Consider the following 23424-nt stretch of genomic DNA (forward strand, 5'->3'; position numbering starts at 1 on the left):
CAGCTCATTCAAAGGACACACCCAAAAACAGCACATTTTTGCTAACACCTACAAAGTGGCTGTTTTAACATGATATATTAATAAATTATCTGTTGGTATTTTGATCTAAAATTCACATATGTACTCTGGGGACACCAACAAATTCTGCAATCTTAAAAAATTCTTGTGAAATGTCCCCTTTAATACAACTCTGTTTTTGGCTGAAATAAGTCAAACACTTATGGCTCTTTGGTAATAAAATCTAGGCTAATTTTCATTTTGGGGTTAACTATCACTTTAAGAGTGATTAAGTGCAGAAAGATGTCACAAAAATCACTGATTTGTATTGGAAGAAGTGCGAATGTAAATTGTGAATGCTTGCATCTTCTAAAAGCAAATTTCTTCAACGTGTTAAAGTGCATTAGTTTAAAGATAACCCTAACATATTGATACAGAAAGCCAAAAAACATACATTGTGATTTTATTATGCAAGCTTTAAAGGTAAATGTTCATGATTATTTTATTAATACTTTCACACATTTCACATCATGACAATGAAATAAAATCAAGCCACACATCTTCCATTAAAACAAAAGATTTTTATTTAACTTTTTCTCTGTATATTTTTATTATAAGACACTTCTCTGCTTGTACATTGCTCCCTTGAACTTAAAAATGGCAACACGTGTGTGTGGGAATGTAAGTTGGGGCAGACAAACTCAGATGCATACCAATATACATACGTGTGTATATCAAGGTTCCAATAACAAGCCATAGATGCTAGAACAGCAATAACAACTTCAGGTACCTTGGTATATTTAGAAGTATAATACAATCTCTGAGTATCTGAAGGAATACACATTTCTATTCATTTTTATTGAAATATTGGTACATATAATGTGACCACATCAATAGATTAAGAGGGATGATAAACAGCACCGGAAGCCTATAAGAAAATGGCTACCAATGAACAGATCAACCAAGCTGTATTTGAGGATGTCACCGTGCTTGGTAAAACGTCCGTACGAAAAGTAAAACCCATTCTGTCTCATTTCCTTAGAAGACAGAAAGGAACGATTTAACTTTTTTTTGTCCACTTCACTTCGTTTGGAGTAACATATACACACATTTTAATGTATATAATAAAGTCCTAGATAAAATAAACATCCTAATAGTGTCGAAAAACTGGGCAATTAGGACTTGTGTTTGCCTTTCACAACACATTCTAACCTCAAAAGAGCACATTACATGTAGAGATCAGAGATAAGTTCACACATACTTTATAAATGCCCTACTCAAACATACATATCATTCAAAAGCCCTACAAATGATTTCAAAGCTACCGATCAGATCAAGGCATTTCCAGAAAACAAACCCCAACTTTTACCAGTAGGATAGAAACGCTGGTCAGGATGAGGGGGGAAAAATGTTTTGATCCGTTTTTACTTAAATGTTCTCTAGTGTCCATTAGAATGAGTTGATGGTTGAGACTTGTTTGAATTTAAGCATATTGCACATCGAACCAATGTCTCACTTTGTAACACTACTCAAACAGGGCCACATATTCCTTGGCATTGACTTGTGTGATGACTAGTACATTGAAGGATATGAGCGAAAGTTGCTCGTAATTCTGAGACATGTTTTGAGGGACTTGTGTCTATCCTCCTTAGTTATTTTACAATGCAGAGGATGGTTTGGAGAGAGAGCTGCAAAGAACTGAATATAATAATACAATACTAACTTTTGATGTTCAAAAACCCGGAACTGCAGTATGACACCTTGTCAACAACAAAAAAAAAGATGACATTTGGAGGAAAAGAAACACACAACACTGAACAATCTAAAGAAGTTTTAAACAAAGGTGTAAGTGCAAGACAAAGAAAATCTTTAACGGATGCTTTCAACAAAATATAAACTCTAACTTAATGGGGATCTGACAGTAAGGCTAAGAGCTCTCAAAAGATGAAGTGATCAATGAATGGGAACTTTTGAATGACCTTCACTTTAGATCACTTGGTCTAATAATATAAATGTATAAAAGTATGCACTATTAGACTACAATTCCATGCAGAGGCCAAAAACATCTAATGCAACTATTGGAACAACCAAAGCAATGAGCAGAGAAGACCTATGACTTTAAAATAAAGGGGAAAAAAACTTAACTCTGGAAATGGGGGCATGACAGTAATATTCAAATGTACTAAGCAGTAGTATGGTATTGGGTGACCAAGCACAGCAGTAAGAATTCAAAACTGAAAATGAATGGGGGGTTGATTTAAAAATGTATTTAATGACCTGGTTTTGCAAAATATATATATCCTCGTATTTCACAGAGGGAGGGGGTTGAAATAAAAACTTGATGTAAAGGACAAACCAGAACTCGAAACATAAGGGAAAAAATAATATCCAATCCAAAATTAAGTATTGGGAATATACAAGTATCAACCTTTGCCTTCAATATACGCTTCAAGCCACAATTCTACAAATAAACACAGCATGCCCAGTATACACAAACTAAGCACATCTTTGTCAGGTTGATGCCATTGTGCTTGTATATGCAAACGTAAATGGGTATATTATGAGTGAATGCATTTTCAGATGCCACCATTAAAATGCTGCAGAATATGTAGAGCTTAGTATTTGTGGGAACGTGAAAAAGCACAGATTGTGAATTTTTTACAACAGGACAAAAACAAGCAATAAACCATGGGAGCTAGACTGACTGTGAACATGGTCTTGGTTACTAATCTTTAACAATAATAAAGTGTTAACATGTTAAGGATGATGAGGTCTTACAAAAAAAGTGGCTGAAAATTAGGGATGCATTTCCAAATTAAAAAAACCTCACTTCCTGTTCTTAGGAGATGGCCAGTTGCCACGCCTCTCACCACGATTGGCCCCAGCATTGCCTTGTCCACCCATAGCTCCACCACCACTGGGTGGACCCCTGGGACCTCTTCCTCCACCGCCACCGGTATTTACTCTTCTGTTCTGCCTCTCCATTCCAGGGCGCTGACTAGAGAAGCTTCTCTTGTTGGTGGCCAATTCTTTAGCCGTCATCTCTCTTTCGCCACCTCCGCCTCCACCACCTCTTCCCGAAGGATGATGATGGTGGTGGTGGTGGTGATGGTGGGAGGAATAGGATTTACCACCTCCACCCTCTCTTTCAGTGAAATCACTGCTTTCAGAGGCTGTTTCCCATTCCTCATTTGCCTGGTCAGAGTTCTGGTTAGAGACATCTGGAGATTTAGCCCCCCCTGCTGGGTTATGGTTATGATGGTGCTGAGGGTGGGACTGGGAGTTGCCCTGGTAGTGATGGTGGTGGTGGTTGTGGTGGTGAGTATTCAAATTTTGATTTCCACCCCCAGCGTGACCACTATTATTATTATTATTAGACGATGCTGAGACACTGTGGTTTGCATTTGCGACAGCTGTTGCAGATGCAGTAGGAGCGCTATTTGTTTCTTGCAGGGAATTTTGCAATGGTGAAGCAGGCTGCTGATGTCCGGCATTTACTTCAATAATTCCACTTCCTCCATTGATTCGGGCTGCATTCTCTCGCTCCTGCTTCAGCCTGCGGAATCGGGGAGGCTTGTCCTGCTGATGTTGGGATCGTCCGTGACGCCTACGACGAGGTGGGCGGTCAAATCCTCTGTCGGGGAAACTTCTTCCATCTTCTTCCATTCTTCCAGGATGTGTCTGGGCAACAGAGCCAGTGGAATTTGATGGGACATTACTTGGTGCTCCAACGTTTCCATTTTCAGTGGAAACCTGTTGGACGGTTGTAGGCACAGTGGGACTGGGTGCCAAGGGATTTACAGTTTGACTCTGAAACTGATTCAGGTCAGGAGTCTTCTTCTTTTCACCTCCACGACCTGAATCTTTAGGAGGGGATGGCTGTGAAGATGTCTGTTGTTTTCGCACAGAGGCAGACTTTGCAGACCAGCCATGAGAAGAAGAGCCAGGTCCAGACCTATGTACACCAGATGATCCAGAACCACCTCCACTTCTATGCATACCTCCTCCAGCCCCACCTCCCCCTCTGCCACGTCTTGATGGCACACCCCTTGGTGTGAAGACTCTAGTTTGGGAGTTTCTTGTTGGAACTGAAGAGGAAGAAGAACCTGTTGCAGGGTTTTCTACTCCGGTGCCAGTCTTTGTATTAGACTTACGGTCTTCTTTGTCAGAATGAGGAAGGTCACTACCAGCACTCTCACTGCCTGTTTCAGATCCCCGTTGACGCCTCCTTTTTGGCACCTCTTCATATTCAGAGCCTTCACTTCGAGTCTCACTACGGTTTCTAGCACGCCCTGGATTTGGCTGAGAACCTCCATGTCCATGTCTACCACTGCCAGAGGATGCCTCCCGCTTGAATTCTTGAGTTCCATGGTGGTAGCCACTGTTTGCAACTGACCTATAGTCCCTGCTGCTTCTGCCACCTGCTTTGCCACGGCTAATACCACCACCTGCATTCCCGTTGTAAGCGCCCCTGTAGCCTCTGCCTCGGCCATAGAACTCTCCTCTACCACGACTTGATCGGCCTCCTCTGGATGAGGATGCATGGTAAGTTGTGCTTCCTCTATCTGGAGACCGCTCTCTATCCTTTTTAGTTTGAGGAGCTGAATAGCCAGAACTTTGGGCAGAGTTTTCTCCATTTTTTGACCCTTTACCAGTACCCCCGGTGTTACCTCGCTCCTTTCCTCCAGTTCTGGGTTTGTTTAATCCAACTGCATCATCTTTTCCACTGGGTACTGAGGAGGCCTGAGCCCCAGATTCTTGTTTGGTTGTGGTCTGGCTAACATCTTGTTCTTTATCTTTACCTGATCCTCCAGTTGTCTTTTCTCCTGCCTCTTCACCACCTTCTCTTTTCATATCTTTAAGCACTGGTCGTTTAATAGGACCTGCACGCTTTATTGTGAATCCATCTCCAGACTGAGTAGAGGATTTGCTCTCAGCCACCTGAATTGTGGGTTCCTCAATATTCCCACTCATTCCAGAGCCTGTCTTTCTGTTATGGTTTATGCCACCACTCACATTACTACCAGGCCTTGGGCCCCACTGAGTCTCAGTTTTGTGTTCACGGCTGCGAGAATTGGTTTTAGGGTGGTGGTGCTGCTGTGGGGGCTGACTGTGCATATTTCCCATTTTGTCCTGTTTCCTTGCAGGAGCATGAGCAGACCCAGTGTCATGCTCATACTGGGGTGGGGCTTGATTATGTTGGGATTGCTTTCCACTGGCATCTTCTCTAGCTGAGGAAGATGACGATGAAGATGAGCAGGACGAGGAGAGGGGATGGAGTGGAGGTGAAGGGTCACTCTTTTTAGCCTCCCCTGCCTTTTCTCTCTCCCTGCCATTCTCTTGCTTATGAGGATGAGAAGAGAAATGTGAAGGGTGAGGGGGTGGACCATGGTGTTGAAGATGCGAGTTGTTCTCTAAGGCTGAATGATCAGAACGGCCATTACGGTCATAATGGGGATGAGGAGTCCCCCAGATCTGGCTCTGCTGACCTCCCTCCTGATGACCAAACCCATGCAGTGTCCCTCCACTGCTTGCCCTTTGCTGCAGGTGGGCGCCCATTCTGGATCCATTGTCAGGGTAGTTGCCATAACCTCCTCGCCCACCCATAAAGGGCTGATGGTGGGTATGATGGCTAGCACTCTGGTTCCCAACCTGAATTCCCATAGGTGGTGGGGTTTGGTTGGATGAGCCAGATGGAGAGCTGGGAGCCACACTTGACGGCTGAATGGGAGTTGTTCCTCCCTCTCGCAAACGCACTGGAGGAGTGTCGCTTCTATAAACATAAAAAAGTAATGCATGTGAATAATGTGTTTTTACTTCAGTTCATATATCAATATTAACAATGAGTTTATGAAAAATATTAAAACATCCTTGTTACCTTTGACCTTTGCAAACATCCTCCTCTTCTACAGCTTTCTGCCGCAATGGGGAGCTTAGACCACGGCCCTCAGTGCCCCCTGGAAAAACATCTGGTCCCCAAGCTAGTTTAGGATCCATGGGGGGTGTACCACGATGAGGATGAGGGGGTCCATGCTGCTGCCTATCAAAGGGGTCTGAGCCAGAGCCTCCAGAATCAGAACGTTCTCGACTCATCATTCCTAAAACAAAATGTTATTATCATCTCTGGACATCAACACTTTCTACTATTTACAAACCATATAATTAATTTACTAACCAGAGGGATGCATGGCGGGAGCATAATAATCCATGTTTGGAGGACGTCCCTGCATCAAACCAGGGGCCATGTAAGACATCATCATCCAGCGAGGATCAAAGTTCATGGGCAAAGGTGGTGGACGTCCCATTGAGCCAGGGGGGTAAAGGGTTGGCTGTTTGGGGCCAGGTTGTGGGGTGATCCCTGGAGAGGGGCCTTGCTGATTCTGAGGCTGAAGCTGATTTTGGGCAACCTGGTTATGCTGCTGTTGCCACTGCTGTTGTTGCTTGAGAAGTTGCTCCTGTTCACAAATGAGACAAGTTATATACTTAAGTACAGATTTTAATTTCAGTACCTGAGGAAAAAGAAGTCCAACCAATATATTTTGTGTATGAAGCAATTTCAAAAGAGTACATAAACTGGTGTTGAACACCAACCTGCTGTTGCCTCTGAAAACGAGGGGGAAGTGATTTTTGGTACTTGGAAAAGCCTTGCCCAGGTGGACCACTTCCCTGCCGTCCTGTTCCACCAACACTCTCCACCTTCAAAGAATCATCAGCACCTCTACTGTTCCGGATGTGTGGTCCAACCACTACATGTTCCTCTTTGCCATCCCCAGGCACTGGGACATCAGGGGATTGCTGATGCTGGGTGGCTTGAGGCTGTAGAGTCTGTTGAGGCTCTAAATGAAGAGAAAAATCACAACCATATTACAAGTCAACTTACATATATACTAAAATATTACCAATACTCATTTTAAACATTAAAAAGTGTCCAAAAGAGTCCAAAGAATAAATAAAGATGCAAGAAACTACCAGTGTTAAAAACTGTAGACACAAAAGAAACGAACCTGTGATGGAATCATGGCTGCTGTTGCTGCCAGCCCTCTGTCTGTTAAGTATGTTAAACCCTAATGTTGCACCACTTGGGGACAACAAGGGAGGTTCTTCAAGGTCCACACAGGGGGATGATGGCTGACTGACATTTGGGGATAAGGCAGGTGCAGACAAGGAAGGACTTGGACTGTTGGCAGGAACATCACAAGGGGAGTTTGGTTTTATGGTCTGTTGCTGCTGCTGTTTTTCATCAAGTCTCTTCAGCTTTTCTGCACAGGCAGCACGCCGCTCCTCCTGCATCCTCCTCTCCTCCTCTTCACGGCGCCGTCGAGCACGCTCTACTGCTGCAGAAATCTCTGACGATGACTGCTTCCTTCGCTGTCGCCATGTCTCATCCTCATCCTCGCCCTGTTGCTGGGGGTGCAAGGCACTGGATGGAGGAGGAGTCTGCCCACCGGGCACAGTCCCCGACTGCTGCTGTGCTTGGGCACTGCTGGGCTTCTGTGGGGCCAGGGTGGGGCCCGAGATCGCAGACTGATTCGAAGGCCGATCCTGTTGGAAGTAGTAGTTTAGAAACCTTAGACTAATTTAAACCAAAATGCTATTATCACCAACATGCTCATGTTAGAGCTTGATATCGCTGTTGTCCTACATCTTGGACCCTTTCCCCCATGTACCTGGCGGTAGTAGGAGTAGGGCCCTTGTCCAAGATGTGGCCCTGGTGGGGGAGAGGGTGGCTCCCTTGGACCACCCAGTCCAGGCCTACGCCCCTGCATATGGGTACACGCATCAATCAGCGAGTCATCCAGGAAACGCCACATGCATTTTCCTGTCCTCACAGTGACTGCACATCACCTTGCACAAGCCAGTGGTACCCTTGAGTTTCTTACCTGATAGGATCCTGTGTTTGTTTGACTGCCCCAGCTACTTTCTCCCTCCTCGGCCCAGGCTGGCTTGCTGGAGGGGGGCACAGAGCCGTCATCAGCACTGGAAGGAGGGGTGCGGCGCGAATCCCCTCCACTATCAGATGCACGGGAACGTGAAACAACTGCAGGTCCATCTTGGGATCTCTGCAGCTCCCTTGACTCACTGATAGAGCAAAACAAAGAACTTAAGTGTATATAACTGTAGAAGGTAAATAGAAGAAAGCTGTTAAAAGCTTGAGAAAATTAAAAAATTTACTGGGCTCCATTCTTGTTCTCAGTCCTTTCCTCTTCCCCATCATCCTCTCCTTCATCATCACTGAACTTCAACTTTGCGGAGTAATCAATTTCCTCCTGTGCCCCTGAGGACAGAGCAACCCATCAAAATTTAGAAGTTTTATTTGCCCTTTGTGCCTGCATACGCAGTATGAGTGTAAAAAAATGTTTTGAGCAGAGCTTTTATACTCAGCAATAAAATACAAGATAAAGAGTATTAGAGTAAGAGAGATAAGAGTAATAACAACAGGATAAGACCTTAGGAGCAAGTCTCCACATAACAGAGATAACAAACAAAGTTGTTTATGGAAGTGAAGTAAACATGTTTACAGCGGTAAAATATCAAGTACAATTTTAGGTCAACAATAGCAAGATGGTAACCTACTGAATTTTTTAATTGATTTCTTAATTTAAAGCTTCAAAGAGTGTTTGTTTGTGATCAATGCTGCATATTGTCTGGGATTTCTATACAAGCTGTGTAAACTGAAGTGGTGTTGTACGTACGAATCATAGATTTAATAATATTTTATCTTGTGAAAGACATAGAGACACAGCTCATTTATTATAATCTGAAAACCACGCCCACCGGGGGAAAACAATCCAACCGTCTCCATTGACTTTGTATTGTGTGAGGCTGCCTCCTTGTCATTTCTGGCTTATAACAAAAAAACAGAATAATGCCTAAAAGCTGCTGTGTGACAGGGTGTACAGATAACAAGCTAAAAAACCTAGAATTACATTTTTATAAGCTACCGAGCCGTAAAACCCAGCATTTAGGAAACAAAAGTGGATAAAGGCAATAAGGCGTGAAGCATCAGCAAGAAGAATGGCTACATTATGGGATCCTGTCACTAAGTATACCTACATCTGCAGTAAACATTTTGTCACTGTTAAGTCAAACATCCAAATGTCAGTTTTATGTGTTATATTTCTGCAAGCTAAGCTATAGCATTTTGACAGTATGCAACTTGTTAGAACGTGGATAAAGCAAAAAACTAGGAAGTAACGTTATGTTTGCGAGTGCCTTAGCTACAGTAGCTAATATAGCTAACAGCTTTCAAACACCTTGTCCCACCATTGTTTTAGTTTAAAAATCCATCAAATAGTTGTAAATATTAAAGTATTTCACTTTTGGCCTAAAAGTGGAAGATAAGGGGGTAATTAGGATACCCTGTCGCCGATTACGTTCCCATTCACTGGGCGTAGTTCTAATAATAATAGTACTTTGATAAGTTGCCTGTATTAACTTTTGTGTCTTTAAACACTCGTTTTTTGGGGTCGACAGCTTATAAAACGTATTTCTGTGTTTCCCTGTCACACAGCAGCTTTTAGGCATTGTTCTGTTTTTTTGTTATAAGCCAGAAATGACAAGGAGGCAGCCTGACGCAATACAAAGTCAATGGAAACGGATAGATTGTTTTCCCCCTGGTAGGCGTGTTTTTCAGATTATGACGTGTTGCGCTCTGTCCATATGGTGTTACCAATTAATACGGATCCAAAGGTTTTAATAACAAAATCTGGTTGCTTGATAAAAGGTATGTAATACCATCAGTCAACTATTTTCCTTAAGTTGCCATCTCAAAACAAAATGCACGGCATAATTTAAGCCCTCCTAAAAATAGTAATCCAGTAATTCTCATTAGAATTTTTTTTAGTTTTGATAATTCTTCTCAAACTAAACATTCAGCTCTGCTTTACTGTGCCAGTAGAATAAAACACTTCTTACCAGCCCAGCCCTCATCTCCATCATGATCCAGCTCATCCAGCTCCTTCAGGTCATCCTGCTTAAGGATGGAGGGGCGTTTCACCACCTCACCCCGGGGTCCTCCAGGGGGCCGTCCATCTGGCCCTACTCCACCCTGTGACCGAGCAAACCTGGCAAAACGAGAAACAAATCAGTAGAAGGTTAAAAAGAACTAGATGATCGCCACAACATTGTTTAAGAAAGCAGATGTATAAATATTGCTCGTTTATCTTACCTGGGGGCCTCATTTGGGGGTGGGTACCTATAAGGTCCCTGTGGACCATAAGGGGGTGGGAAGGGCAAGTAGGGTGGATACATCTACAGATAAAAAGGCAAACAAGAATGCAATAAACAAATAGAGCAAACACAACAAAGACATAAGTTAATGTAGTGCAATGTTTTTTTCCACATCCACGCACTCATGTCTAAATCACAAATATATAAAGTAAATTAAATAAGTAAAGTAAATATAAATGTGATAAATTGTCCATTTAAGTTTATTTTGGTTGGTAAAATATATTCGGTCTTATCACTTGTTCAGCCCAACGTTGAAAATGTGTGGTTTTTGGACATATTTTGCTGAATCATTTTGGTTGCTGTACATTCGCTGCATCCCTACTTATGCCTCTAAGAAAAACCCTAAGAACAAACATTTTCGAACTTACGAATGGAGGCATGATCCCTCTGTAAGCCTGAAATTGAGGGCCACCAATGCCACCAATGGGTGGCTGAGGAAGGGGAAGTGCGGGGTTGCTGGTTGGGGCGGTCCTAGGCTGCCCAAGGGTGGACGCATTCTGCTGAGGGATGGGAGGGGCCCCACCAGTACCCTCCATCACCATGATTCCCCCAGCACCACCCTCTGCAACTCCCTCCCCAGCCAGGGTGGGTGCCAATGCCCGGCCCCCACCATCCCGCCAACTTGTTACGTCTAGAACACAAAGTAAGAAGTTGTTTGAGTAAATGTAAAGCATGAGGAGATAATTACAAATCTAACTAAAAGGACAATAGGGCAAGCATGCTTACTCTGGGGGCGGAGGCTTGGTCCGGGCCCATACCACTGATCTGCAGTGGCCTGTTCTTTGCCAGCTTTGTCCTGGTCTCCAGCCGCCTGCAGGGTGGGAAATTCCTCGCGAGAGAATGGCGATGGTTGGTTTGATCCCTTTCCACCTGTAAAGAAACCACAAGAGGGGATTAATCTTGATATATGAGAAGTATTGAATTACAGAGGTGACTTCTCATACACAAACATTCATTATTTTCCCAAAAGGGTAGCAATTTCTTGTCAAAAACTTTTAGTGTGAAAAGATTAGTGTAGCTTTGAAGTAAAAAAATTCAAATTGTCACATTTCTTTTTAAAAAGTCAATATCATAGCAAATTAACTCACCATCTCCTTGTACTCCATGTGTAACACTGGCCTGAGCCCAGGACCTTGGCCCTGCGGCTAGAGCTGGAGGTGGGGCCTAGCAGACAAAGACCAATGTCAAGTACCAGAATTATGGTTGATGTTGAAAGCAACAAAATCCTTATTTTTATACCTTTAAGACCCAACATATTCACTGGTTTATTGATGTCATTGGTCAACTAAAGCTACATGGTACAGGCTTAAAACATTTTAGACTTTAGATGTTGGATATGTGTCATGTTTGTGCCGTGTCACCTCTTGAGCTGGGGGTGTTCTCGGCGCGCTCGGTGCAGATGTCTGTGAGACCACAGGCTGCTGCAATTCCGGCTGCGCTTCTGACAATACATCGGTACTAAGAAAAGATCACAAAAAGCAACAGGCATAAGCAATAACCCATGTGGCCATGGAGTGCAGGGAGGCTCGTGTACTTGTTCCTGGGTGTACCTCTTTGGGTCTGCTGGTTCCTGCTTGCTTGCCCATCCTGTGCCGTCTTTGGGAACGAGCGAGACGTTGGGGTCGTTGCCTTTGTTCTCCGCCTTCAAACTAGGCAAGTTGGCAGGGGGGGGCATGCGCCGTGCAGAGGCAACTTTACCAAGAGACTGTAAGCCATGACGAGGGGCAACTAAAAGGAAAAAAAACAGGAGTGGGTAAATGAACAACAAAAGCGGAAACATAAACCCCTCTTGAGGAACATGGCCCAAGACTACGCTGGGAAGACTGTGAGAATATAAAAATCCCTTCACACAGAATGCTCGAAAACTGCCTAGCTGGCCAGTGAATGATGCAAATTTAACTTACATGGATCTGTTTTGAGTGGTTGACAAAAAAGAATATCAATTCAACACATGACAGAAATATTAAAAATACATTTAGTAGCTGGCGATAATGCTGGAAGTTACAAACAGTCAGTACATCTGTGCTTACTATCAACCCTTTGTTTGTTTCTGGGGCCTGTAGCACTGGGAGAATTGTACTTGGAAAAACTGGGACAGCCGCTTAGGTCTGGTAGCTAAACTACTGAATAAAACATAAGCAGGGAATGCGTGGAGGGAAAACTATGATTACAAATAGACCTCTGTCTGAGGTCAGTCTCTGGCAATTTAACGGACTGCCCCAGACAATCCTAGCTCCACTGGGTAAAGACTAAATGGGACCATGAGGGTCATTGCAGAAAACCAATACTAAAGAAAATCATAATACAATAAATTTTCAGCACATTCAGTGACTAGACCATTAAAGTGCACCTATTTCTTTGCTAAAAACAACGTTATTTAGTGATGCACCGATGTATCGGCCGCCGATATTTGTCGGCCGATTTTTGATGAATTTGAAACCATCGGCATATCGGCAATAGCACGAGAAAGGCCGATACCGATTGTTTATTAATTAACTGCATAAAGAAATCCATTATATGTAAAAAAAAAATAAGTTAATGTCGTTAATAAAATAAATGCTGAATAGCAAAAACCACCTTTGAAGGTTGTCATGCTGTCTTATTATATTTGTTTTAGCTTAATTTGTGCCTCTCTTATTATGTTGGTCAGTTGAATGTTAATTAGATCCAATCCGTGTTCAGGTAAAAATAATTTGATGCAGAAATAAACTAGCTAATAGACCAACTGTATAGTATTGTATACAAGTGTTTAATATCGGTATCGGCCAGAAGTTGTCTGTTTAAATCGGTATCGGCCCAAAAAAATCCTATCGGTGCATCCCTAACGTTATTTTGTGTATTTTGCACATTATTTTTCACGTACCCGTACATTTTTGTAGCTCCACATTTCACTCTCTTCCTGAAACGCACTGATTTTGTACAAAACTCATCGATTTGAAAAGCGCTGTATCCCTGATTTGCCAGCTAATCTAAAACTTACAGGCCGATTCCGAAGCGGGAGGAATTACGATTATGTCAGTCTACATCACCAATCCCAGGAATTAAACTGCTGCCTACAATCCTTTGGATTTACGCTGGAAACGATAACTGGCGTCATCATTTACTTTGGGGTTTGTACCTTTTGCATATTGTTAACATGTACTATTACACACTAAAGGAAATGTAAAAACGTCAATTGGACCATAGGTGCCCTTAAATAAATGTAACCATAACAAGCTTTTATCAAGGTGGATTTTCCATAATCTACTAAAGCCAATAATTTTAAAATAATTCATGAATCCTAAATGCTTCAAATATTAAATCCTATTATATAACTTCAAAAAACTAAGATTTAAGATACACATAACAGTAGAGATGCATAGCACTGAGAAAACAAACAATACTGTTTATATCAACATTATTATCATGGCAATCACCACCTCTATCATACATGACGTGGTGACAAGCCAGCAGTGACAAACTAACATTTGTGATTATTTTACATGTCATGACCTTTCTGAGGACATGTTTTGTTTTGTCTCACTTTCATATCTGTACCCATATTAACCGGATTTTCACTGGGGAACAAACCACACATTGCCTTGTCCTAAAAAGATCTAAATGAATATGCATACAGTATGTGTAAATAAAACTTTACTAATAGTATATTGCAGTGGCCTATATATTCTGCCGATATTAGGGATCGACCGATATGGATTATTCAGTGCCGATGCCGATTTTTGTTTCATCAGCCTTGGCTGATGACCGATACAGGCTGCCAATTTTCTTGAGCCAATATTTGGAGCCGATACTGCTTTTGCTCACTCAATTTACATCATAAAAATGACACAATGATGATGCCAAATGTTACAAGTCTCAATTTAAAAAAGTAACATAGAACTTAAAAAAAATGTATTTAACAAATAGTAAAAACAGGCGAGGGTGCTATGGAACCATCTTTTGATGTTGTCATGGAAAGGTTGGTTGTTTTTAGTCATATGACCTGCAATGGGTTAGGGTTAGGCTTCCAGCACTCTGTCTGTAAATAATGGTGGAAAGAAATCTGCGAACATGGCAGCCACATATCGGCCGATGCACATAAAACTCGCAAATATCGGCCGGCTGATATATCGGTCTATCACTAGCCGAAATGTGCAAAACATTTTAATTATTGCCAATCTGCTATGCAATTGTTGTGTGTAATGAAAAGAAACTTATGTAAAGCCAAAGTCAGACAGAAAAATGACTAATCACTCCCTACTCCCACAGGTTCACGCACTCACACTGTACTTTTTATCGACCCGAGTCCGGGCGTGCTTTCGTCATTAAGATACGATTATTTTGAAAAAAGCAGGAAGTAAAGCTCTCTCTTAACACTGGAACCCACCGTAATGATAAGTCTGTGTTTTTTCTTCGGAGTCGTTTGGTGCGCGATTACAGACAGCCCTCTCACATGTCATCATATTGCTTAGTTGATCTGTCACGTGTGACGTCTTCACCTTTTTAATCGCGCTCAGGCGTGATTGCACTCACACCACAGCCTTCCGCGCCTGAGCCCAAGTGAACCGCCCGGGCGCGGAACAGAGCGATCACACTAGTCAAACAAACCAGGCTTTGGGGGTCACACGCGCCCGAGCGCGGTTTGGATAATGTGAGTGCGCCCTAAATGAGTATGTTTATAAAATAGTGAGTAATAACATTTTGAGGACAAATGTGTTTTGTAGGGATGCACTAGGGATGGGATGATTACCGGTTTCACGATTAACCACGATCAAATGTCCTGATGGTTAGTATTATGGTTTAAAATGTAATTATCATTACAACCGTGTTTAATTACCGTGATTTTAAAACTTGCGGTAAATCCTGTCCAGACAGAATCAGTGTGACGCAGGTGCGCACATGCAACATAGTTTTTTGCACAAGAAGGAATTAAGGGATAATGTATTGAATTCATTCACGGTAAACTTATTAGACAGAAATAATTTCAGGGACATGAAATATTCAATTGTGATTTTCTAAAATAAAACTTGATCAAATGTTTTCAGTGTGTATCATTTTTTTTCAAACATTTCCATCTCATTTTAACAAAACCATGATAATATTGATAACCGTGATAACTTCAGTCATCATAATCATGATATAAAATTTTCATACCATCCCATCCCTAGGATGCACTAATAAATCGATGCAAAATCAGTATTGGCAGATAAAAGCATTTTTCCCACTATCGGACAACATTAAAATTAAAGCAACAACAACAAACCTCCTACTGGTAACAGAGTTAATGCACGCAAATGGGAAATAAATAGACATTTTAAATTTCAAACATACCCGGGAATGTTATATCAACAGAATTTTTGTTTGTACGGCCTTAGATGCCATTCTTGGATTTCACAATACTTTGAAGCAAAACTATGGGTATCTATCAGTAAATGTCATTCTAAGTACTGTTAAGTAATAGTCTAATTAAAGGCATTCTAAAGCCGAAGGTATACTAGGGACGTCCAGGTATGCGCTGTCCGCATGACATCATTTTCATCATCAGGAGGGTCCGTGGTCATTGTGCATTAAGCAGCGCATTCTAGGGGTGGCACGGTTCGTATCATGGTGTTATGGTCACGGTTCTCGGTTCTGCACGGTTCTTCTTGTTATTTTTTCTTTTAATTTTTAACACTCCAGAAATGTATTATCTTATTAATGTATTAATTATCCATAATCATGCACAAACTGAATTTGACTTTAAGCACATTATTGGGACCATCTCTGAGGAAAGCCAGGTGAGATTGAGAGGGAAGACTTTGATGATTTCAACATGCTTTACATTTATTTGGCAAAAAAAGAAAATGTGTATTGCCATCTACATGAACTTATGTGCCTTTTTAGCACACAAAGATAACTTGCATTTATCAAACTGCCAACTTCAGTGTAGCTCTTAGGTTTATCACTGAGAGGCTGCTTAAATACTGCAGAGAGAATATGTGGACGAGAGAGAAACATAACGTTTACACCTGTAATATTTAAATCCATCTCTTTTGTCCACTTTTGACCACTTCTGTCCTGATTACTTTGAGGAGCAATTTATGAAATAAGATCGCGCAACTTTTACACGCTAGCAAAATGAAACTACGCAGAAATCAGCCGCTTTCATTTTATCAATAAAAGGCTAAAAATAGCGCTGTTCACCGTATGTTCCCGGCAGAAGTCAGAAAAGACGTAAAAACATTGTGTTCAGTACCTCAGATTAGATAAATGGTCGGAGAGAAGGCGGTCTCCTGTGGCTGTTCGAACACATTCAACCCATAGACTGCGGTTCTATCTATTGTTTTATTTCCGCTGTCATCATAGGTAACATGAAATAAAAAAAATTTCACACACCAAACTTATACGACGCTGGCGCATTCTCCAACTCCGGTCAGGCTTCCTTTTCTCTCCCACTTCCCATTTCTACACGTAACATGACCTGCAGCACTCACTCTCCACACCAGTCACCTCTTCTTTGGAAGGGAAACACACTCTGAGATCTGAGGTCACATACAGGGCACGAGGCTACATACATTGTGCATGCCATGAACCGCCGAACCATGCGACGCACACACGCTCCGAACCAAGAACCATTTTTTTCATGAACCGTGCCACCCCTACCCACTCCCAAATCCTTCTTGTTGTTTATTGGCTGGAACACTTTGTTATGTTTCGTGGTGGTAGGTTTGACCACTCTGTTTTTGTTGCAGTTTGTGGAGCCTGCGCTGTCTACAGAGACCGTGTTTTTTACAGTGTGTTCAGGGCAGCTAGCAGATAGTTAGATGTTTATTTTATGAAAAAAAAATGTTATGGCCTAAAACACGTGAATTCGCTTAGACCACCTTCAATGTTCAGTATTGATGAAAAGTGCACAATAACCCCAAAAACATATTCCAAGTAATCACAAACAAGACAAAAATTTGTCCAATAAGGTACATATTGGTCTAATCGAGTTGGTGAGAACACAAATACAAGAATTTTTTTCAGCACAAACTCACCAACAGGCTTCTGTGCTTCAAGGCTCTTTCCTTTGTAGGTATCAAACAGGTTGAGAGACGCATACTTGGATTTGCCATCCTTCCCCTTTGCCGTTTGCCCAGAGCGCTCTGACATTGCGCTGTACGCTCATTGAGTATGGTGAATCCTGAGACTGAAAGACAGAGAGACAGAAAGTGAAAAGACAGCGATGAGGAAAAGTGATGAAGGGTGTCGATTATAAAGCCTTTCTTGCTTTCAGAATTCAAATGAATAGGTGAATTAAATGGTGTAAACATGACAGGGAGGATCACTTTAAACTTATGTACGTCTGTGCTTTCTGAGGTGTTTAAACATGGTTACATAAAGTAGACATTTTCACACAGATATTACAGAAAATCCATCCAGGATTTAAATGGGATTGTTCCGATTTTTGGTTCATTTGGTTCACTGCCAATGATTTGCCTGAATCTGTGTCACACAGTTAACGTTAATATCCTGGAAAGACACTTGACATGAAGTTCTGCACTTGGAAGTTTTTTTCCTCTGCAGTATCTTAAGTTATTATCCATTATTTCTCTCTCCAGAAACCATTTGCATGCATTTTTGTTTATGATAAGACTATAAAGGAGCGCATGACGTGCTCTTCTAGTATGCTGGTAAATAATCTCAGCTTCAGAGTGGATATTTGACGAGCTCACTTCAGTCCAGTTTGCAAACATTTCTCAAGTGCATTTATAAAAAAAAAAAAAAAAAAAACGTTTTTGAACAATATATCATTTTGCGATGACGTGCGGGCATTTTTGTTTATTATACGCTTAAATGAGCGTGTAACACGCTATTTTTATGTTGCTGAATTAGGGGTGGGCGATAAACCGGTAGACAAAATTAACCGGTAGAAATTTGTCAACCGGTAGAGATTTTGGACTATCGTTTCTATCGAGGTTACGTGCCCACGTCACGCTCCTGTGCGTGTGGTCGCGAAAACGTAACGTTTGTACACGTATTTAAGCACTGCAGTTTTAAAACAAGTTATTTTAAGCCATTGAAACACAGACAACAGATCTGTATGCGTGCGTTCTTTCTGTGTGTCAGGAGCGGACAAGTCGCGCAACCGCTGCTCTTTCTGTCTGTGAGGAGCGCGCAAGTCGCGCGACCTCTGCTTATTAAGCTCGTGAGCATTTTTCCCGCTTTATTGGCCTTAAATACACATTATGCGTCAAAATTCCCGTCTTTGCAAGCATCATCATAAACACGACCAGTAAGGTCTTAAGAGAAAGTAAACAGCTAAAAGAGAAAGCGCATGTGTAACAGTGTATTGGATCCGGACTTTGGTCTTAAAGGGGAAGTTACCTAATTTTGCTCCTGTCTGTCACTCGTGTTAATCAAACAGCATTGAGAAAAAAATCTCTCACTGCTCCTGATTAAATCACTTTTCTACCTTAAATAAAAATATATATAGGCCTATACATACATGCATAATTATTTATTATCATTCTTATTGACTGTGTATCTTCAGAGAGCTTGAGTTTTGTTTGTTTTTATCTTCTTTCTATGCTTGTATATGTTTTTTGTGAGAATTATGAACATTTCTATGGTATTAAAGATTTAAACCTTATTAAAACATAAAAAACTCTACCGTGATACATATCGTTATCATGATATAAAATTAATCCTATCGTGATAGAAGATTTTGGTCATATCGCCCACCCCTATGCTGAATGATCTCCGCTTCAGCGTTGAGAGTGACGAGCTCCTGATATCTGCTTAAGTCCAGTTTGCAGACATTTCTCGTTAATCTGCATGTAAAACCCTCGTTTTAAAGAGCTGAACCATAACTTCATGTTGCCATGACACGCACGTCCTCACTACAACACGCCCCTTACTGCATTGTTTCTGCATCTCATTCACACTGAGGGCTTACCGGGTATCTTACGGCAATGTAACTAGATCCTCTTTCCGGGAGCGATCCTAGAACATTTACAGGATGTGTTTGCGTTCACACAGAAGCTTGCCTGCCAATCTTACGTGTATTTTCTAGGACCAAAGAGCTGTGTGATGAATGAGGTAAGTGACTTTACACTTTCTTATGATCTTGCTCTCTTAAGCCCACTGGATGAAAAAAGCTGCTTGATTTGCAAATGTTTCATGCGATATTCCAATTATGTGCATAAGGTTCAAAACATAGCTAGTGAGACATAATATAGGAAATACAGTAATACTGTACACAGCCTAATGTGTTGTGATTTTTTTGCCTCCCCAAACTTGCTCTGAATGGTGGCCAATCTTATTTACCTAGAAAAATACTCATGTGAAGATTTAGGAATATTAACACGGGAATTGCAGAGTGAACTTTCCTACACAGCATTTTTCTCTACATTAAGATTGCAGTCATTAAAATACATTAATTTCTGGTTTATATAGTAAGAGTAATCAATAAAAGCCATTAATGACTTTTATTGCTGTGCAAATTAAAAAAAGCATGAAAAGCAGACTGGGGTTACCATGGTGATGCATTATAAATGATGTTCCTCTGTCTCTGCTTTGAGAGGAGTTGCATCCATGGCAACACCAGGGCTGTGTTTTAATGCTAGCCAGTAAAATTCACTCTCAATTCATAAAGTCTCACACTAATAACAAACAAAGACTATGGACTCCAGCTAACGCAAATCCCAAAACTCTGCTTTTATTTTGGAGGCTGATAACAACAGAAAATCTCCCGACTCATGCATACCACTTTTTTATATCCAAGCCATGATCAATCACCAGATGACCTGATGTACAAGTTTTGGTTCAATATGAGGCTTGGATCCATAAAGCATAATGCACCCTAAACACAACACTTCTAATGTCTTAGGCCGCATTAGCAATGTTACCACGGCAACCGAACCTTTCGACAAAAATTCATAGTTACTACAGTTAACGAAGTAGACTCAAATTGTGGCAACTTTACATTATCCACCATGGTCATTTTCACAAATCATTAAATAAGACAAACATTTACCAAAATGGCAAAACTTTTGAAAGTGTATTTACACTGTTTAAAGAAATGCATTTTCCCCTAAAACATCTATTGTGGCAAAGGTTTGTCAGAGAAAATTAAAAAAGCTTTTACCTAAAACTGTTCATACATTTAAAAACATCATAAAGACACCACCTTCTTCAATTCACCTTTACATATTCTCTTTTAAAACATTAACAGACACTCAATGTCCTAAACATGTCAATTGATGGTCAATTGGGCAAATCCTGTAAAATAATCCCTGCGCAACATAAGGAGCTGCGTACAGATTATTTTACACGCTTTGCCAACTGACCGTGGCGTAATGGGACACTGCGTGTTTTCACAAAAACCTAAATGTCGTTTATTAAACAACACGTACAGCAAGATATCTGATCATAAATACCACATTCTGATATATTATAACACCCATAAACTGTGTATTTTTACAGGTTAACTCGGCTCATATAACCGAGGCCTCCATGTTTCGTTTAGGGAGGAGGGGGCAAACCTGTTTCATAATATACATCGCCCCCTCGTCACAATTCATTTAAAACAAGCCCAATAACGCAAGGCATATTCCAGATAAACCTGGAGGTGAAATATATAACACACTAAAAGAAATGCGCCGTATAATTGATGCTGCGGATTTGACGGCGAGAACAAAACAAAATGGCGGCGGCGAAGTGCCGAGGCCAGGGCTACAAGCACACTAGCATCAGGATTTGAGACGATTTAACAACTCGAACTGCATATTTATTATGGGTTTAAGGTTTTTGAGGTACGATTTAATACATGTTCAGCCAAACAAATCCGCCAGACCTCTACTATTTTACATTAAGGCAAACCACTTGTCGGACATGTAGACTACCTCAATACATGCGCCGTTGATTTCTTCCATCTCGGCAAACTGCACCAACCCAACATAGACATAAAACTTCCCAAATAACTGGTAATCTGCAAGACCTCACAACTACACCTTAAAAACACGATACATCTTCATCAGGATGTGAAACACACACAAGCTACGCTGTTAGCATGCTAACATTAGCACCGACCGATTAAAAGCAGGACAGCGAGCTCAACAATATGGTCATAAACAAAATAAAACCTGCTTATTAACGCGTTTGAGCATTATACGCGGCTACTAACCTGGTCTTGTCCCGACTTGTCTCGAGGTTGTATCGTAGATTTATTAGCAATAATCGCGAACTAGCTACCGTTAGCACAAGCTCGTACAAAAGCTCAAAACAGGATTATGTGTTGAAGAGATTTGATGGGGATTGCTGAGGACGGATGTGTGCAATGAGGCTTACTTGTACTCCCTTTCCTTTTTTCCACAAAACAAATGAAAAGGGGAAAATAAAATAATATTGCGGGACTCGATCCGTCACTATTAGAGCCGTCAACGGCTTCTGAGGATGGTAGCGCAGAGAGGGGCGGATGCGCGCATCGGGGGCGGGGCAAAATTAACATAATGAGCTCCGAACGGCAAATGAGATTAAACATTTTAATATATTTCATTCGCATTGCTAGGAAGTACGCCCTCAATGACAGAATAAAAATAAATGCATACACGAAGAGGTGTAACTGGATAATATCTTCTTATTAATAATAATAATAAGTATTATTATTATTTTATTTTTATTATTATTAAAGATGATTTAGTTTGTCCCGCTGTAAGCTAAGTAGGCATATAAAAGTATATTTATTTTTTCCTAACCATAACGTACCATTGTAATACCATATTCTTTGAAGTACTTTGGTGCACCATGTAAACACAGTATTACCATTTGATACCATCACTGTCCCATAATAATACAACCACAATTTTAAGTCCCAGTGCTAAAGACACAAGAGCTAAACTATTTGTAAAAGTAATGAAGTCAAGTAAAAAAAAAAACACCAACTGCACAAACAATGCAAAGCTATTAAATATCATATAATAGACAGCAAATTTATCCACTTATTGACTATGCATAGAGGAGGAGGAGGCATAAAACCTTAAATACAGATATGATAGAAATTATAGAACATAGAAGAATAGAGTAGATTGCAATAAATAGATGCAGGTGATTATTTAGTAATTTATAGTTGTAACACATTGTGGTATTTATTTGCTTTTTAGTTTAGTAGTAGTTATCCATTTATAAACACAATGATGAGCTAATATACAAAAATGATGACTAATGACACTAATTTACCATAGCCAATTATTGCTTGCTTACTGTATAGACTAAAGCAATCCAAACACTATAATAAAACTATTAACAAACAAAACCCATTTAATTTGTCATAAGGATTCAGGGCATGCTTCTTTTGTTTCAGACTAAAGTGATTTACCACAAAGTAACTCAATAATTGCCATAACAATAAGTTCCTTGCAAACAATAAGTTAAACATGCAAACTCATAGCTAACGGATTAATGGGGATAAGTCAGACATTTCTACGAAATGAGATAACATAAATTTCTCTATTGTAAATCAACGTTGCAGATATGAACATGTGATCTACTTATTCTTGTCAAAAGATGGCAGCAGAGTGCAGTGGTCTGTTTGACATTGTTACATTTTGTGAAAAGTAAAGTTCAGTAACTAAAACTATTATTAGGACAAAATTGTAAAATATACTTTACTGATTCTTTTTTGCTGCCATTGTCTATGGAAAAGTGTATACTGTATGTTGATGTTAAAGTAACTCAATACTTTTAATCATGACATATAATCACAACAGGGAATATCATTGTGGTGAGTCCACAGTCCCAATATCATGAAGTGTTAAAGGGGATATATAATGAAAAGCTAACTTTTTGCATGTTTAAGTGCTATAATTGGGTCCCCAGTGCTTCAATCAATCTAGAAAATGTGAAAAAGATCAACCCAGTAACTTAGTTTTGGTTTTTAGAGTTGATTGTAAAATTTTAGAGTTTTAGACGTATCATCTTCAGAATTGAAACAGAACGATCAGACCTGTGGCTTTATCTGAAGTGCATTTCTAGATAGCTCCAAGGCCAGTTTCAGTTAGTTTTTCATAAAAATATGTAATATATGTTTTGTGGAGTTATTAAAAATTAATTAGTTAGTTAAGCTCTTTATAACAAAATATTTCATTATGACAGTAATTCATTTTGACTTCTTAATACACTTCCAAGTGTCTGCTTTCAAATGAGACCAGACCAACCTTATGCTTTTTAGTGGAAAGGCTTCATAAACTATATCTA

The 23424-nt window shown here is 40.6% G+C and overlaps 1 protein-coding gene across 3 annotated transcripts; it reads right to left on the reverse strand.

The window, feature by feature from the left end:
- Positions 1 to 558: 558 nt before the first annotated feature.
- Positions 559 to 21653, reverse strand: prrc2a (proline-rich coiled-coil 2A). Of its 3 annotated transcripts, none has more exons than XM_065293554.1 (17): positions 21520 to 21653; positions 17226 to 17377; positions 11778 to 11955; positions 11589 to 11685; positions 11316 to 11391; positions 10954 to 11097; positions 10596 to 10858; positions 10166 to 10248; positions 9913 to 10061; positions 8170 to 8272; positions 7878 to 8076; positions 7665 to 7757; positions 7002 to 7539; positions 6589 to 6833; positions 6173 to 6452; positions 5876 to 6095; positions 559 to 5770 (listed from the first exon to the last, which is right to left on the reverse strand). In XM_065293554.1, exons 2-17 carry the CDS (start codon positions 17338 to 17340, stop codon positions 2824 to 2826), a joined length of 5730 nt encoding a protein of 1909 aa, XP_065149626.1. In that variant the 5' UTR covers positions 17341 to 17377; positions 21520 to 21653; the 3' UTR covers positions 559 to 2823. The 3 variants fall into 3 exon arrangements, with proteins under 3 accessions (XP_065149626.1, XP_065149635.1, XP_073668871.1); XM_065293563.2 differs by having other exon boundaries at positions 21356 to 21638; XM_073812770.1 differs by lacking the exon at positions 7665 to 7757 and having other exon boundaries at positions 21356 to 21638.
- Between the last annotated feature and the right edge of the window lie 1771 nt (positions 21654 to 23424).

The sequence above is a fragment of the Paramisgurnus dabryanus genome, chromosome 19 (assembly GCF_030506205.2).
Source record: "Paramisgurnus dabryanus chromosome 19, PD_genome_1.1, whole genome shotgun sequence".
NCBI lineage: Eukaryota > Metazoa > Chordata > Actinopteri > Cypriniformes > Cobitidae > Paramisgurnus > Paramisgurnus dabryanus.

Coding starts and splice junctions, on each gene's coding strand:
- prrc2a (XM_065293554.1), bottom strand. CDS start 17,340: ATGTCAGAGCGCTCTGGGCAAACGGCAAAGGGGAAGGATGGCAAATCC. Junction 10,062..10,165: donor CCCCCAAATGAGGCCCCCAG/GTAAGATAAACG, acceptor TCGTTTTGCCAG/GTTTGCTCGGTCACAGGGTG. Junction 7,540..7,664: donor CCTACTCCTACTACCGCCAG/GTACATGGGGGA, acceptor TACTTCCAACAG/GATCGGCCTTCGAATCAGTC.